General features: G+C 39.5%; 1 protein-coding gene across 1 annotated transcript in view; it reads right to left on the reverse strand.

Annotated features, from left to right (window-relative positions):
• DUSP16 (dual specificity phosphatase 16) overlaps nt 1–18,687 on the reverse strand; it is a 59,694-nt gene that overhangs the window by 19,716 nt on the left and 21,291 nt on the right. The window contains exons 2-5 of the mRNA XM_066549644.1: nt 15,216–15,329; nt 12,243–12,320; nt 5,749–6,343; nt 4,476–4,614 (exon numbers count right to left, since the gene is read on the reverse strand). Coding sequence (XP_066405741.1) covers nt 4,476–4,614; nt 5,749–5,979 — 370 coding nt within the window. The 5' untranslated portion in view covers nt 5,980–6,343; nt 12,243–12,320; nt 15,216–15,329. The remainder of the gene's footprint in view (nt 1–4,475; nt 4,615–5,748; nt 6,344–12,242; nt 12,321–15,215; nt 15,330–18,687) is intronic.

The following is an 18,687-nucleotide window of genomic DNA, read 5'->3' on the forward strand; positions in this document are numbered from 1 at the left end:
ATTGTGCCAATCTCTCCTCCTCCAAATGGTGGCAGGATACTTAACAGCTCATTCACACTATACTTATTTCAATTTGCAGATAACCTGATTAATGTAATTGATGACACCACCATTTTAAGGTGTGCTGGGGTACTCTGCAAAGACTTATATGTAGGAAACACTCAGAACATCAGTAAGCCACAACTGAAAGCTATAAAGCTCCAAATCCAAATGTTTAAAAGGTGTCAGGATGTTTGCCAGGACTTTATCAAACCCTGTGCCTTCTTTCAGTCCACACTGAACCACCCTTACTTGCCATAGGGGACTGCAGAAACTTGGAATAATGCCCTTTGTCACAGCCATGGTCCCTTTAGCACATGGAAATGACCAGCTCTACCTACAAGAGAATATTCTTCAGATTTCCTGCTCCCCTGCCACAGGGAATGCTTCCTTGGAGATAAAGCAAGGAGAAAGCACTGGGCTTTTCTCATCTGGGCTTTTCTTCAGGCAAGTAACACAACACAATGGTGAATATACCCTAGAGATACTTCAATATTTTTACACTAAAGATTTCTTTAAATGTGAATATACCCTAGAGATACTTCAGTATTTTTACATTAAAGATTTCTTTAAATGTGAATATACCCTAGAGATACTTCAGTATTTTTACACTAAAGATTTCTTTAAATGGGCTTCCAATTTCAAATATTTCTAAAACGAATAGCAGGATAAAGAAGACTGAAGAAGAGTTCCTGACTTGCTTCCTTCTCCTCATATCTTCCATGCAAGTCTTCCATTTGGTATACACACACCTTGTGAGGTGAGGGACAGGTCAGGGGAAAACAAGGAATTGGGAAGTTTCAGCAACACTTTTTTGCCACACTCCCTGGGTAATCACTCACGGCTTTGTTTCCAGGACCTTTGTCCAATCTCACTGAACTCATTCTGCCTAGGATGCCCTTCACTGTCCATGCATATGACCCCAACATTTGTCACTGAATAAAAAACCAATAACTTATTTATTTCTCCTTATTACTCCTTCTCCTAGGAAGAATCCACTACATCCCATTACTGCTGATATTTTTCATAGGCAGAGAGATTAGAAGGCAAGTCCCCACCAACCACTGTTTTGAGAGAGAGGCACACAGTGTTTCAGTGTTGGGCTATCACAGTTTTTATTGACAGTTTGTACATTTAGAAGGGTTTTGTTCAAGTTTTTTACCTTCCATTTAAGTGTTCTCAAAACACAGATAAAAAAAAGTTTTAAAAAAATCAATGCAAAATGAAAAGCTGGGCTTCACCTTCTTCATAGGAAACATTTGAAAGGTGACTGTCATGAAGACATCTGTGCTTGAATGAGCAGAACTAAGCCAGATTAAAAGCAGGGGAGAACAAGTAAGGAAAGTAGAATATGAATGCTTCCATTCAGAAAGTGGAATAGAATTTAATCAAGACTCTTGATGTTTACTGCCTTAATAATGATCATTCAAGCAAAAATCACTAGTCTCTCCTAAATGTTTCTGCAGAGCAAGCAGGAAAATCATAACATTACTAACTAGAAAAGGACTCCATTGCAAGTAAATCCAATTCTCAAAATATGAGAAGGAATCAGGTGACATCCCTGTGTTTAAATCTTACTTGAGTCAGAGTAGAAGATGCCAAGATGGAAAAAGCATTAAGCCCTTGGTGTCCACATTTCAGTATTCTGTGCACTGTTAAAAATTAGGTACCACATGGAATATTTAATTCCTGAAAATATTCCTCACCAAATTATAAGTATTTTTATGAGGTTATATCAAGATCTTAAACTAATTGGTAAGGGTTCCTTTGAGGTCTTTACAATAGTTACTTCAATCAAAAACAACCTCCAGGGCAGAGCACACCTTTATGCACAACCTAAATAAAAAACCATCTTACTGAGTGCTCAGTAATGGGGGGGTTTCAACAAGAACAGAGGCAGGAATTTCAGATATTTGTTAAATACTCCTTATTCCATCCCAACAAAAAATATTTTCCTACCCCAAAATGTTTATTTAAGGTCACTGTTTTAAATAAACCAGATTTAGTGGCATATGGAAAACTCAAGTCCAAAGGTTCTTGTTTTTACACAGTACACTGACCCCTGTCCTCATTATGGGCCATAAACATTTATTAGATTTCATCATCAGCTTGCTGAGACAACATATTTTATCTAGTTTCCTACAGCCACATATCAATAAACTCCAAGGAGCTTTCTGCAAGACTGAATTCTCTCTCCAATTCTCCTTCACCCCACATCCTAAAAGGTTTCTTGAGTGTGCATTGAGTAGCTAATTTTTAACAGATGTAAAAAACAAAAGTACATGAAATAAACACTTAACTGTAATAGATCAGTAGTAAATAATTTCCTTATATTTCCCTTTTTTCTAGTCCTCGTCTTCCACTGGTTTTAAAGCCATCACTTGTTTCTGCATTCATAAATATCCCCATCCTAGCTTTAAACAAAATTTAACAAATATATAAACAAATATACAAAAAATAAACAAATTTCCTCTTATGTAAACAAAAATAAGAGGAAATTCTCAAACCTGATGTTTGCCGTTTGACACACTAAAGTAAAAGTCCTGGTTTTTATAAGGAGGATTTTGACACATTAGATTCCCAAACTAACCCTTACCAGCTGTGTGTGGCTAGGTTCACCCCAGCTCATGTGCACTCCCATCCTGCTTGTGGCTTAGGTAACATTTTCATCTTGACTAGAAAACAACCACATGCTGGAAATGAAAAGAAAACCATTTCTCCCAGTATCATCATGATACATGCAACTGGTGATTGGCCAGATGATGCACTGGGAAGCTGGGAACAGCTGGGAACAGCTTCCCTTCCTGGTCCTGTGCATTCCTAGGAGAGCCACAGGCAAGTCTGGGAGTGGAGACTCTGAGCACTTCTTTCACAGGGTCCAGCAGATGAGCCAGAAGATGAAAGACGTGTCTCACACAAGTGAGGAACAGAGTGAGGAAGGGAAGTTCATGACACTTTCCTGTGCTTGGCCCCTTCCCAGCACATCCCTGCCATGAGGTCTAATTCTCAGTTGTGAGAGAGGTGTTTCTGTCATGGAAATTAAGTTGAGGATAGTCTGATTCCTGCCTGGAGCTGTAATCTGCTTCAGGTTATTTAAAAACCCCTCAGGACAGCTGAGCAAAGTTGGGAATTTGAACAAGTAAAGGGTTTCTGAGGAGATAATGTTTCTAGTCTGGCTTCTTCTTCAAATAACAATTTTCACTTTAGGGGATTATTACCCACTTATTTCAGCACTTTTGCATTAAGCATTTACTGTGCCTACACACCACACAATTCTTGGTAGCTCATATGTAAGATGAGTTACTTAATCTAATACTGTAATCCACCACCCACAGGTGTAATTCTTACCTAGACAGCAAAGAAAACAAAATCACCAACCCTAGCCAAAGCAAAACCCACTTGGCTTACTGTAAGTAAAGCTCACAGGAGCACCAAACTCATGTCCAAGTGCAGAAGTTACTGCTTTTCTCTGCAATCACTTTCAAAACAAGTTGAGAAAAGTTCTCTCAGTACCACAACCTCTCACTGTCATGTGGAGTCACTACAAACTGTAGTGAAACCCTGTTGCTAAGAGGAAGCATCTCTCAGGAGTTATTTCCTTTCTCTCACCATTATGCAGTCCCTGTGTTTCAGCATTTCTCAGACACTAGGTGTACACTTCATTAGATCACTGATCCAATCACTGCAATAGGTTTCCTATTTAAATTTGTCATTCCCTCTTCTTTCAGCCTTGAATCTACTTCACACCCCTCCTTGCTCCTTTTTGTGAATACTGTCTGCTGTTCCATGACAGAAATAATGGCACTAGCACATGCTGAGAGCAGCAAATCCTATGTTATAAGGAATTGAATTTCTATAGGTGCTTTGACCTGGGATTTAAAATTAAAAAAAAAAACAAAAAAAAACCACCAAAACCAAAAAAAGGAGGGTGAAGGAAAATACCTAAATAAAGTGCTACCACTTAGGGAGCTGAAGTTTAAAATGTCACACAAACTAATCTCTGTAACTCTGGGAGATCATTTCCTTTGTTCTTATTTTAGCAATTACCAATTCAGTAAGGAAGAGATTTTCTTCCTACCATGTACAATACTTAAAAAACCAGGGAAGCCCATTTTTTTTACTATTTTTTGACCCTAAAGTAGATGACCTCTGTGTCTAAAAACCTCTGCATTGCTCCATTTCCATTTACACAGAGTAATGGTGTAATATATCCCCTGTAAGATGCAATTTCTAAGCACTGCATGTATTCAGAGTGTCACTATGTGCAAAAAGAACTACAGAAGAGTCTCTGCTGTAACTGAAGTTTATACCAGCACTTGCAAAACTGTACAGGTCTGCCATACCAACAGAATTTTATTTCTTCTCTTTATTCAAGTGTTTCAGAGGTTTCTTTTGGTACATGTCAACTGAAAGGCGTTTCTTTTGTTACATCTTACCTGAAAGCAGATACACAGAGCTGAAGTTCTTCTCCAGTTTGCCCAGGAGCACAGTAAGAAAACAGTCAGATGAGAGAGAGGTCACATCTTTAGAACTTTGGTCATACACCACCACTTCCTGCTTGCAATCAATTTCAATCTGAAACACAAGGAACTCAGAGTAAAACAGGAAGGAGGAAGATGATTAAAAGCCCCACATTATCACCTCCATCAGGGTTCCTACATATTTGCTATAAGACCAGTTCAGATATATAGATTTCTTATGTACTTGTTCACCAAAGAGTTTTTATTTTATACTTCATAAGCCTTTCAGATTTAATTCCCTGGCGAGTTTGTAAATTGATTATTTGCTGCAAGCTGAAGCCCGCTCCATGAATTTCTATCATTTGGTAATTTTATGTCACTTGTGAATTGCTCTACCTTCAGCTAGGCTGGTGAATTTGTTTAAAAGCTGAGCTTTTGAGAAGGTGGCCCTACCTCACTTTCTGCTTCTGAGAGTTTTGTACATAAACAGCAAAGAGACCTGAAACTGCCTCTAAGCCACACACATTTTGGTTACCTGCACAACTTACATATAAAATAAAGTTTCATTTTTAACATGTCAAAGCAAGAACATAGTAGATTATTTTTGTACCCAAAACACGTGAAACAAATATCAATGGATAAAAACCCCCAATATCCCTTCCATACACACACACATTAATTTTAAACAGCATAGCTATTTTCTTTTCACTGATAACACTATTTGGAGAAAACCACACCCCTCCTCCCAAATAAACAAACAACAAAACAAACACCAAAATTCATCAAACTACCCCCATGAAAAGCCCTTTAAACACAAGTGGGAGCCAGGACTGACAGAGAGGCAGTTTCTTTGCAAACCAAATGACCACTTGCTAAGCAAGCCCCACCACCACAGACCCCCAAGAATCCTTCAAAGTTTAAAAGAGAATGTTTCCTGCTTTAATTACATACATTTGAGAGACTGTGCTTTGCAAGACACACAAGAATCCTGAGAACATTCTTTGAGTAATTTCTAAATCCCTCCCCTTTGTCACTGATTCTACAAAGAATCCCAATGATAAAATCAGTAGTAATCAATACCCTCTTTGATCAGGTAACATCTCAGCTAAACTCAGCCCTCTAATCTTGTTGGGTTTTGGTTGTTGGTTTGGTGGTTTTTTTATTTAATTAAATATTTATGGAAAAATTATTACAAGTTGCTTTCCAGCCTTTAAAGAGATCCAAGGAATAAGAGGAAAATGATCCTTACCTTGTGTTTTGCTGAGTGCTGAATGAGCTCGGTGATCAAAACTTTGTCCTGCTGCAGCCTGCGCTTCATGAGCTTGGAGCAGTTGATGTTGATGGCATCCAGGATGTGGGAGGTGTTGTACTCCACAAAGGGGCGGCTGTCAATCAGCAGCAGCTTCTCTGTCCCACTCTCCAGCAAAGCCACCAGCTTCTCGGGGACAATGAGCTGGGTCCTGATCATCTCATGGGCCATGACAACAACGAGGCCTCTTTCCCCACTGCCCTCTCTAATTTGCTGCGATGATGTAATGGCTGTGTACTCAAAGGCTTAGCCACACCATTGTGCTGGAAGTGTATGAGGTCATGCTGGTTGTGACTGGCAAAAGAAAAGTTAAATCCATTTTCAGAAAGAGCTGTTGGACTGAGCGTCTCCTCCTGCTCCCAGCTGATGTACAAAGGGTTGGATCCACAAAGCGGCCCCTCACGTCTGATTCATCGGGACATGACTACGGAGTGGCCATTGCACAATTCACACAAAAGATGCTTTCTGGCTGCTGCTGCATTACATCATTCTTTACCTTTGCTCCCACCCATCAGCTTTACACCAGATTGAGAGCCTGTAAGAAGGGGAAGATGAAAAAAAAAAAACAAAAAACACAAACCAGATGAGGCCATGAAACTTTGCAGAACAAAACATTCAGCTCTGAGGCTTAGCTGTACAGTGGGCCATACATGGAATAAACACATTCCTGAGGAGTTCTCCTCTCTGCTGGATGTGCCAAACACCTAGAGAGAGCATTGGCAACTGCAGGCTCTGAATCCATTCCAAAGATCTTGCCTGGACAATTATCTTGTATTTCAGGCAACATACCCTGCCTTAATTGCAGACTTTTGTTGCCACTAGCTCTGCCTCTTCACAAGACTTTGTTAGAACATAATTAAGAGATGCTGCCCTAAATCATGGTATTCCTTTCAATAGCAAAACTATTTAAATGCATTTCAGCACTGCACCACTTAGTAAGAAGTAAAATTTGTTTTTAAAACGCTTAAACATTGTAAATATTAAACATTTCAAAGTTTAATGACTTGGAAAATATTTCACAAAACAGCACTGCAAGCTGGAAAACTGAAACTACACAAAGGAAAGGACCAAATTTACATCCACCTCTTTGAAGGAAATGCTTGAATAGAAACCAGGACAAGATGCCACATCAGAACACAAGCATTTTATTTGAATTAATCACCAGAGATGGACGAGGTCTCACACTACTGGAAGTAAAGCAGTGAGCTTTCTGTTCTTTTTTTTTTCTGTTCTTCCTAGAGCTGTGTGATGCTTATGGTGGGATGTGTAACCCCCAGCACTCATGCTAAATAATCTTTGAAACAAACTATATTTCTCTAAAATTAGATCCTGACAGCATCTGAACAACATCAGCTGAAAGAGTGGCAGCAGCAGAGCAGTCAAACCCCAACACCTTTAGCCCCCTCCTTGTAGCACTGCCTCACAGCTGCCTTTAGGCTCCTCAGAGGGTCCCAAAACACGTTCTGATGGCACAAGTCCTTGTAGGAACACTCCTCAGAAAGGAGCCACCACAGGGCTACATCCTTTGGGGATTTAGCTCACATTTGAACTTAGATTTTATGGTGTTGACTTGCTTCCATTTGAAATGTTTGTTACTTACCTTAATTGCAAGAGAAGTAAAGAATTCTAACTATCAATAGATTTATATTAAAAGTCCTGTTATACCAACAGGCCACTTGCATTTGGCAGTGGGAAATGCCAGGTATGAAAATGTTTTACTCTTTAGATATATTGTACAAATCTACATTTACACAATGTTAATAAATAACAAAATAAATTCTGCAAAAAGTACAAACTTGACATTAACAACCCAAAAGAGGAAACTGGAAGTTGTTTCATGAGTTTCATGTGGCAATACAAGAAAAACATCAGCTTCCATGTAGACAGACATTAGGCTGACAAAATGTGATCTTCCATTTGTCCTGATTTAGTGCTGTTGTGACAGTGCTGTTAAGCTTGCCCAGATAAATGGAAGCACATAGCAGTGAAATACACATTGCTCTAAACTACAGTAAAAATATTGGGAAATATACAATACCAAGTTTTAATTAAATGTTTTAAAAACCTGGTTGGCAGGTGTGCTCCCCTCAAAGAGCAGTCATTATACACTAGTCTCAGGAAGGTATCAAAAGACCATTGACAATCAAAATGACATTTTGCAAGTGGGAGGGGAGGTGGGGGAGGAATCTTGATAGTTATGTCAAATTTTCCCCCCCCAGGAAAATAGTATTCTGCAATTTTAAAAATTTCTCTCAACATGTTCTGTCACAAATTTTGATTCTCTTTTATTCACATCAAAGGTTGCCAGATACCAAATCCACTGAACTCAATGAAAACTTTTCCACTGGCTCTAGTGGGAATTGGCTCCAGCTCCTTTGCAAGCTAGACAGTTTGTTCATGAACTAGACAGTTTGTTTTGATGGATAAATTGCTGACTTAAAGCTCAAGTAATAACAGGAAAATATAGCAGCTGAGAAAGTACAGAACTCTAAAACGGATGCTGTTAGAAATACTTAATCTTTAATTTGCAACTTTCAGTTTGGGTATGCTTCTGATCTTCTAAAAGCTTGCTGTTTGCTTTCTCAGCCTTCACTTTCAGACAACAGAGGTTTGTTTCAGAAGACTCTTGTGAAGAACTCAAACCAGTCATATCTGGTGACAGGGTAAAGAGCATGTAAAGAACATAAGGCAAGTGGGCTTCAGTCAAGAATCCTTTAAAATATCCCTATTATCTTAACATACCAAGTAGCTTGAAAGGATTCTGCCCATGGTTTGAAAGCAATAAACTTAGCAGTAATGTCACCTTGAGTTATTGCAACTGAAGTCCTGTTTTGACAGGAACATCTCAATGGTGCTGGGGAGAAACAACATTTTATGAAGTACAGGATTTTATTTTAATTGTCTCAGTTTCTGGAACTATCAGTATTTGGGAGTCTTCCCTGGGACCTATCTAAACAAGAACTGGCAGCCTCTTGCTTTAGAGAAACACTTGAGCACTCATCCCATTCCTCATGACTGCTCTTATCATTCAGCTTCTATGAGGTGTTGAAACATCTGTTTAATTTCTAATGCATTTGTAAAACAGATAAAATTAAATTTCTTGACTGTTCTCATTCTACTTGTGACTTAGATCTCAATGGTACAGGATCTCTTAAAATGATCTCATGTAATGCATTGCCCCAAACAGGCCATTGTGCTGATGGCCTTAAAGCTAGGAAGCCATCCTAGTCACAAGGTGTTCCATGCTGAAATCAGGATTATGAAAAGTGATCCATAATTGAGCCATGAGAATCTCCCACAGGGTCATTCATGTACCCACTGGGAACACTGCATGTCTGCTTCCTCCTTCTAGAGGGACTGCAACACTGGCACTTTTAAACAAGAAAATTAAACATCTAACTCACTATGAAACAAAAAAGGTCTGTTCTGCACTTTTCCAGTACTTTTACAGCTTTTCCTTATTGTTTAAAGAACCAAACCAACAATCCTCCTACTATCTTGCACACAAACAACAGTGGATGGCTAATGTTTACATGTATGTTTAATTTTACAGGATCTCTTGCCTCAGGGATTCCTGTCCCCATCCCAACTGGTTCAGATGCAGTGAAATAAGCCAGTGCCACGTTTTTGGTTATGTGGTTATGTTTGGTTTTTCAGTCACTATAACTCACATTTTGTATGCACTCCTTTAATTTCTACTGCTATCACTTTGACTCCAAGCAATTCCTTTCCATCACAACAGGATGATTGTTTGAGTTCTCAGGTTTTGGCTCATAGAGAATCACAGAATTATTTAGGTTGGAAAAGACCTCCAAGATCATTAAGTCCAACTGTTAAAGTAACATTGCCAAGTCCACCGCTAAGCCATATCCCTAAGCTCCACATCTACACATCTTTCAAATACTTCTGGGGATGAGAGGCAGATGTGTTAGGAATATATTTTAAAAACTCTCAGAACAAGAGTCTCTAATTCTACCCCAATTAAGGAACTAGAAAAGAGCTTCTCGAAGCCTTGCTGCAATCTCTGAAAGATTCTGCCTCACTTAAGAAGATAACCTTGAAGTTGAACCTTGCTGTCATAAATGTGTGGCTACGTCACTAATGCCGGCTTTGTCAGGAGCGTCAGCAGTGCTCCCACGTCATGCATAACTCTGACAAAATCACTTTACAGCACCTGAACAAGGTCCTGATGGGCAGCCTTTATGGACTCAGCTGAAATACCTGACAGAGTTGGCTTTTTTTAAACTGTGTATTTTTCTACTTTTAACAGGGAAACACATGTACAAATGAGAAAAATGTTATCATCCCCTAGAGTCCTTTTGATGGTTCTTAGGGTGGGCACCCTTGTAAAAGAAATACTGAAAAGCTGAATTAAAATGCAAACGTAGACCATCCCAAACTGCAGGACACAAGCTACTGCTGGCTGTTACAAAAGGGGTGTTTGGCTTCAGGGTTACTGAACCACTGGGAGTGATTCAATAGCTGGTGCCAATACCACCAGCACCAGAGCCTGTTACCACAGCCACATGTGATACTGGACAAAGAAGTGTAAACAAACCAGAGAGAAACTCCAGATCCAGGGACCACAGGGTGAATTCCTACTCCTGCAGGAACCATTCCCTCACCAGCCGCAAAAAGATGGAAATAAATTGTGTTCTGGATGGTTCCTTTTCCCAGTGCTACAAGAGACTAAGTGACAGGTGAGAGAGGTCCAATCCTTGCTCAAGATGCTACTCAGTGTTCAGAAACACAGAGTGTCTATGGAGCACAAGGGAAATAAAATTTTTAATTGAAATTGAGGAATAGCTGTTCTTTTGAATGCAGCAAGCAAGCCAGTAAATTACAGAGATCAACAAATGTGTAATAATGTGCAAAGACTGGGGGAAAACACAGTAGCTGAAGTTAGAGAAGCACATATGTATTACCTGTCATTGTGCAGAACACATAGGAGTGAGATAACAAATGCTCATCAATTCAAAGAGCTCTGTTAGCAAGGGCTCGTGTCATTCCCTCAGTTCAGGGGAATGAGGGTGTCTTGGGCTTTTTGGATGATTCAAATAAGCATCACTATCTCATAAACACATCATTTCCTCATGCTTCCTGGCAGGGAGGTTGAAGAACAGACAGTTTCCACCACCCTCTGAGCACTCTTCACTGTGGTGCAAGATTGGACAGCAGCAGAGAAAGTCATTTAAATAGAAACACATAAATTTTAATTTTTTTTTTAATGTCACTAATGTACCATGTTCATGAAAAAGAAGCAGTTTAAAAAATTTCACCCTGTTTTCCCTTGCTTATCTATGGGTGCTCCCTCTTCTACTTTTAACATACCTGTACTTTTATCCTATATATGCAGTCAAAATGCAATGTGTTAATTTTCTCTTCCTTGTAGAAACACCAGCCATATGCATTTTAGGTTACACACTCTACCACCATGAGAAAGACAAGTGTAATGCATTGGAAAAACCATAGATGAGGGTGGATTTTCTGTTCAGTACTCTTGTCCTTCATCCTGCTTCACTAATCACTCAACTTTGATTACTAGTTCTAAAGAAAAGTCTCCCCACTTCTTTGTGCTCACCAATGTGAAAACAGACACAGAGAGAGAATCAGAAAGGAAATCAAGCTCCCACAAATACACTGCATAAAAGATGTCCAGTTAAGATTTTTAAGCTCACTTTATTTCTACACCTATGGCTCAGCAACATTTTACCACTGGCACTCTGAGACAGCTGGGCTGACCAAGAGGAATAGGCCTTCCATTTAGATAGCAGATATTTCCTGTCACACAAATAATCATATTTGAAATAATGTATTATTTCAAAATAAAACCAAAAAGCACACCAAACCACCACATTTTGCTGACCTACTCAGCATAGCTCTCAAACATCTGCAATGTTCTTGCAAATATCATCCATGCACCATCACTATCTCTAAACAATAAGCCAGATTATCATCACTTGTTCTTACCAAGGAGCCAATCTCTTTGACATTCCCAGTGCAACAATAAACATTTATTAAATGTGACTGCAGGGAAACCTGACTGGCAGAACGTGGCCTCCTGGGAAGCATTAGAAGATGCTGTTGATATGTTACATCACTCTATTCAAATGACACCCAGACTTAATCTGGGGACTCCCTTCTCCACCCAATCGAGTGAGAAGTTCTTTCCATTTCAAAATACTTTTTCACTGCAAGTTCACAGCATATAGGTCTGTGGCAACCATAATGAAAGATTAAATAATCTGCTTCAAACATATACTATAATACATGACATTTTTAGGTTCCTATTGCCCAGGACACCAGGAAAAGTGTCAATGGATTTTTAAAAAATGGTTTTCTCTCTATGACCTCCAAGTCAAAGCAACATAAAATTTTGGAGTATAAATTTTTTGTTAATTTATTATTATTTCATGTCAAAAGCTGTTACTCACCTACATTTAAGTCACAATTTATATGGCCTGAACAGGACAGAAGGTGGTCCACATACAAAGGCCAGCAGAAGGAATTACCTAAACACAGGAAAATAATAATATTAATAATAACAGTAATAAAATCCTTATTACAAGGTTAAAAGACACCAATAAAAATCCAAACACCCCCCAACCCAAGCCAGGAAATGGATTTTACACTTTCAGTGCAGTCATTTGCTGTACAACTCCCCCAAACACATGAAAACCTAGGTGAGAAGTTATTTATGAATGCTGACATTCATTTATATGGAATGGGTCCAAAATAGAAAGTTACACTACACTGATTTTCTAAAAGAAAAGAGAAAAAAAAACACCACAGCAAAGCCCTGTACTATATTTAAATTGAAATTAAAAAAAAAAGTCGGAGATGCTTTAAAAAACCCCAATAAACACAAAACAACCAGTGATAGCCTTCCAAACTCTTTGACACATCTCACTGCTAGAAAACCAAAGTACAGCTCAGCATTAAAGGTGACGCATTTGCACAGAATTAAACAAAGTCACAATCTCCTGATCAGTACCAATTAATGTGAAAGATTTCCACAAGTAAGTGTGAATACAGCTATATTTTGCATGGACAGAGACCAATGAAACAGGACATTTGTGTAATTAAGCCCACCTCTCCACACTCTAAAAAGCCAGCACTAGTGTCACCAATCATTACACACAGTCATACCCATACAACTTCTACCCAAAGCATCTGCTGTTCAACAGGAACAAATTAAATTACAGCTTTTACACAAGGAAGCAAAGACAAACACATCAGCATCAGTTCCAAACTGTTTCCTGGGCAGCTAAACCCAAGATTCAAATCATGGCTGCCAAGAGATGACAGCTTCCCTTAATCACTGTGATATAAACCATGACAAGAAATTATTGCCAAGCAGTGCCTTGCTGTGAGATCCAGGAGTGGCTCTGAAGCACAGAGTAAAGGATATGACAACTGAGAAGAGCCACCCCAGCAAAGGGCTGGAGGTGTTAAGGAACAGCCTGAAAACCCACAGCATCCCACAAGGAAAAGAACTACAGGGATTAATCTGTCTTTTTCCATAATCCAGTGGCAAAAGCCTGGCAGAAGGCAATAGAGAACAAAGAGAAAACCCATCCTACTCATCGTACTTGTGGCTATCCCTTTTTCTAATCTCATCCCAGAAATGAACACTAAACTAATGCTCAGCACTGATGAGGCTCTGCCTAGAGACAGGGCCCTATGATCTGAGACCACCTTGTGACAGCCCAAGAAAACAAAGTCCTGAGCCAAAAAGCATCTCCTCTTTTGTTCCTTAGTTCCTCACATGCAGCTCCTGAAGTCCCCCTGAAAGCTGTCAGGTATCCTTCACACTCACCAGTACCTGCCTCTCTGGGCCATCCATGCCATGCCATGACTCCTTCTGCCAGCCACACTTCTCTGATGTTCTTACAAACAAACCAGCTCTCATCTCAGGACACTATATTCTGTTTTCCCCACTTTAATAAATACATGTAAATCAAGTATTTAAAGCAGCCCCCAAGAGGGGTCATTTCACCCCAGGGAATGATTAATTCTGCTGAAGAGCAGATGAGAAACAAAGCATATACTTAATGTCAACACAGTTTACTGGAAGGAGGTGTCACATTTTAAGAACAGGATCCACTCATGATTGAAGACTGAACTGGTGTAACTTCAGCCATAAGCATTAAGCATATTTGGAAATTCCCTGGCAAAGCTGTTTAAGGAAAAGACATTTCCTGTAATTTTCAGAAACATTTTATATCCCTCTCCCCTCCCCTTTTCAGTCTTGGTGGTAAGGAAGGGAAGAGAGAGAGAGAATACCATATTACCATTAAGAGAAATATGAATGAGCCACCCAAGTTTAAAGTGGAAACTTCAGCTATTTGTGCTTAGAAGAAAGTTTAAAAAAAAGTCTTTCATCATTAAGAGGCCAGGATTTTTCTGCTGACTTTAGAAAAAGAAATATACATCCTTTCAATTAGGGTGAGTTACAGAAGGATATAAACTTGTCTTTATACTCACTTCTGGCAAATAAGAAGTCCTCCAGGCCTTTATTTAAATACCTTTTTCTCTTTTCCAGAATTAAAAATTGAAGCCTTTTTTTCTCCTCTCTTGCTCAAGGCCTTCCCTAAACTGCAGCTAAACAAACCCAACCAGTGGGGTCACGCAGAGAACTCCTCCCACGGCACAGAGTGAGGAGAATTGAGCAAGAGAGAAGCCAGGGAGAGATGGAACAGTCAAATGTGACAGCATCCCTCTAAGGACATCACCACCTTCCTCTTTTTCCCAAAAATCTAATCTTGTATGAAGTATCTGATATAATATTTATAAAATTTACAGTAATTTAGAAAATTATTTAACTTATCTATGTAATCCAAGTCTGAAGAGATCCAATCCAAAACCACAGCATATAACACATGAATTCACAAACCAATTTAAAACTGAAGGACAACTGAATGGCAACTGCCTATCCCCACAAAACACATCACAAGTGCTACTTTGGCCCTGCACACCAACTGGCAAAGATTGATCGTGTAATTGTGACCAATTGCCCACACCTGCCACCCTCTACCAGCAACTGTATGGTAGCTTTCAAAGGCACAAAGAAAACAAAGTAATACAATGAAAAACTTAAGGTGTTGAACTAATTCATAAATCCTCAAGCTGTTGCAATTCCAGCATATCTTTGTATTTGTATGACACAGTTGCTTTACAGCAGCATCTTTCACGACACCAAGGTTTCCATCTCCTGCACAAGCTGCACGTTCTGAATCACCTGTTCTGCAGCTCTGCAGACCAACACAAACAGTGACTTCTGTATGTTCATGGTCATCTTTTTGCTGAGAAACAGATTAAAAAGAGGAGTGCTCTGAAGAGTAGTGCTAAATAAACATCAAGCACAGCTGTTATAATAGTCCATGCTATTTCTTTAAAAGGCTTACCAGGAAAGAGGGAAAGATGGGATCTCAGAGTCTTCAGAGAGTGGTTAACTTTTAAACATAAGGCATTCTGCCTAATGAGAGCCTTTGAGGGGGAGACATCCAAATAATATGTCCCTGCAAATAAGGAGCCAAAAACTAGATTTAAAAAAGGGTAACTCTGATCTACTTCATGGTCACTGTATGATAAAAACAGAAGGTGGATCGGAAACCAAGAACTAGGATGGATTAAAGACAGAGGAAAATGATGGTAATTCTATTAGGGAAATTAATCAGAAATTCATCCCTGCCTTCTGGGCAAGGCAGGGATGAATTTCTTGCAGCAGACTTTTTATTCACTTTTCTCTTAAATTAAACTGAATGACTAAAATGAGTCAATCTCCTTTAAGAACAGAGACTTGTAATCTGCTTGCATGGTATGGAACAACGTGGGTTAAAACGTTCTGGTCTTTCACCCATTTGAGGAAATGACTCCAGCTCTCCCGGAAGGCAACATGCACATTCAACCCCTTCACATCAGGGCATGAGAAAGTTTGAAAGGAATTTTTTTTTTTTTTTTAAACTGTCAACATTAATACTTTGTTTCTTCCTGCTTGTGTCTGAAAACACAGTGCTGCACTGCGCTGCATGCATGTCCTGTCAGCTGTACAGGGAAATATCTAGAAGTTAAAAAAAAACCCTAATAAAAGTGTTGATTAAGTTTGCTGTCAAACTCATTTTAAAGCCTTCTGCATGCTCTATACAAAGTAAATATTGCCACCAGTGTATGCTTCATAGTGATAAAAGCATGCAGAAGCATCTTCAGAAGGGAGGCTGGGCCAAATAAACATTGACATTACACATATGTAAGCTCAGTCCTACTCATTACAGCAGTTAAATTTAATTGGGTTTCTCCTTAAATGACATTTACATGGCAAGGAAACAGAATAGATGCGGGAAAACAGCGAGTCCACAAACAAGGGACAGCCCAACTATCTTCAAGTGGGAGTAGAAAAGGAAACGTTGAGGAATATGCTGTACAGCAATGGCTCGCAATTAACAGGGAGAAACAAATCAAGTTGTTATAGTTCCCAGAAATTAAACAGTTGCAGTAATCCTGCTCAGAGGCCTCCCATTCTGGGCTGTTCAGAGTACTGAGTGGTTCAGGCTATGATATGGAGTGATGGCTGAATTGCAGATGAGGCACAGAAAACAAATTAACAAACCCCTAGATCCAGATGATTGTGACTCAAATCTCTCACCATGGTATAAGACAGCTCACACTCTGGGAACAGAACATGTTTTCATACCTAATTTGTACCCACAAAGGTAATTATGATGGCTTGCTTATTACAATTGCTTTCAAATATTAACTCAATTGACAAGATGGTACTAACAGGGCCTCAGTCAGGAACAGAACCAAGAGTCATGGTACCTCACTGAGCTGTGATCCCAGTCATGTGCTCTGGTGTGTCTTTCCCAAAGGATCCCAAATGTTTTTTGAATTTGAACCATGTTATACCAGACCTGCAGTGGTGCCAAAGTCACATTTCTAACATGGTAACCACGTGGCTGAAAAGAGAAGCCACACACATCTCTACAATGAGAGAAGGAGGGCAGAGGATGACTTCTGTTCCCCAGCTGTGCCTCTTGCATCACTACAAACATTACCACTGAAGTAGGATCACAGAGTCAAAGAATGGTTTGGGTTGGAAGGGACCTTAAAGTCCATCTCATTTCAACCCTCCTGCCATAGGCAGGGACACCTTCCACTATCCCAGGTTGCTCCAAGCCCTGCCCAACCTGGCCTTGAACACTTCCAGGGATGGGGCAGCCACAGCTTCTCTGGGCAACCTGTGCCAGGGCCTCACCACCCTCACAAGGAAGAATTTCTTCCCAATCCCTAAACACACCCTGCCCTCTGTCAGGTTGTAGCCATTCTCCCTTGTCCTATCACTCCATGTCTTTGTAACATCTCTTGTAGGCTCCCTTCAGGTGGTCCTGCCTGATGTAGAGGATGAAAAGTGACCTAACCACGAAATACAGAAACCCCCTCAAGAACAACTGCCAAAATGTGACCACTGTTTTATGTAGTGGGCAAGAACCAAAAGGGACCTGGATTTTTGTAATTTTGAAGGGAAAAAATGAACAATATCAAACCAAGGGACTAAATTATGTAGTTATTATCTGATAGGCATCTTACTCAAGGACCAGGGTCAACAAGAAATGTTTTATAGCAACCTCTCCAGTTTATAACAGAATTCTGAATATCAAAGAGAAACTAAATATACTCCCTTAAAATACACCCATATTATCCCATTTGATGTGTGCTTACATGTATTCACAGCTCTGTACAAAACTATAAATGTTACATTTCTTCAGAATCTGTAGAGGTGCCTTGTTTTACAGTCCTTTAAAAAGCAACTGTTGTTGAAGTAATCCCAAGCTTGGAGAGCTTATAATATTTCTGCAAAAACTGAAGTAATACATCAACAGAATGGATCAACGTCAGGGCATGCAGAGCCAACTAAAATACTTGGAAAGAAGTTTATTATCTGCAAACTGCAAGATCCTTGTATTTTTTAAGTATTCAGCAATGGAAGAAGCATAGGTTCCTTGTCAACAATCATGGATACATCAATAAATGATACTGATTGGTTTTATAATAGCTTACTCATTCTATATAAATTCCTGCTGATACCCTTGGCACGTGTTCTGGCAATTTGCAGACAGACTTCCAGTCTGCATGTGAGCAGCCAATAAGAAAGAGTTGGGATTTGGTAGCAGTCCTGAGGTTTTTACCTCCAGAAACTGATCCTGAAGGATGAAGGTATATGATGGGTGGTCCTTAATCACTTCCTTTATGTGCAAACTGAGGTCAGAGTAGAAAAAGAGCCAAGGAAGGAAGTCTGCAGCGCCCCTCAAACACCCCCCACCTTCCTGAACGACTCTTTTAACAGTTTAGAGGGTTAACTTGCAGTTTAAATGAAGTAGTCAGAGGTTGGGATAGAAATAAACAGCTTGCACAAGCAAGATACTGTGCTATTAAGTTTTTATAAGTGACTTAAAAATTAGGTCAGTCTAATTTGTGGCTGATACTTTGTTCTTTCACTACTATGAACTCACAATGATGTCAGTCTCATGTTCAAACATGCCACATTTAGCAGCGCACAGGCTTCCTGAGAGACTCTCTCAACCTTCCTTTGTGCAAAAGGCTTCTGCCAGGTTCTTAGCTCATACTTCACTGACTCAGGCATGCCACTCCAGTTTCAAGGCAGTTACACTGGCTTCCCGTCAAATACTGCACAGTTTGGAGTTTTTTTTTTTCTTCCTTTTCTATTTTAAAAATTTTCTCTAACTTTACTAACTAGAAGTTTAGGAAAATGTATCTGTATTCAGGTTATCATTTTAGGCCTCAACTTCCTCACAGCATCCAGAAAAGAACCACTCACTAAAAGGTGTGGGAAACAGGTGTTTTTAACTAATTCAGCCCAAT

Source organism: Molothrus aeneus, chromosome 5, assembly GCF_037042795.1.
Source record: "Molothrus aeneus isolate 106 chromosome 5, BPBGC_Maene_1.0, whole genome shotgun sequence".
NCBI classification, from domain to species: Eukaryota; Metazoa; Chordata; class Aves; order Passeriformes; family Icteridae; genus Molothrus; species Molothrus aeneus.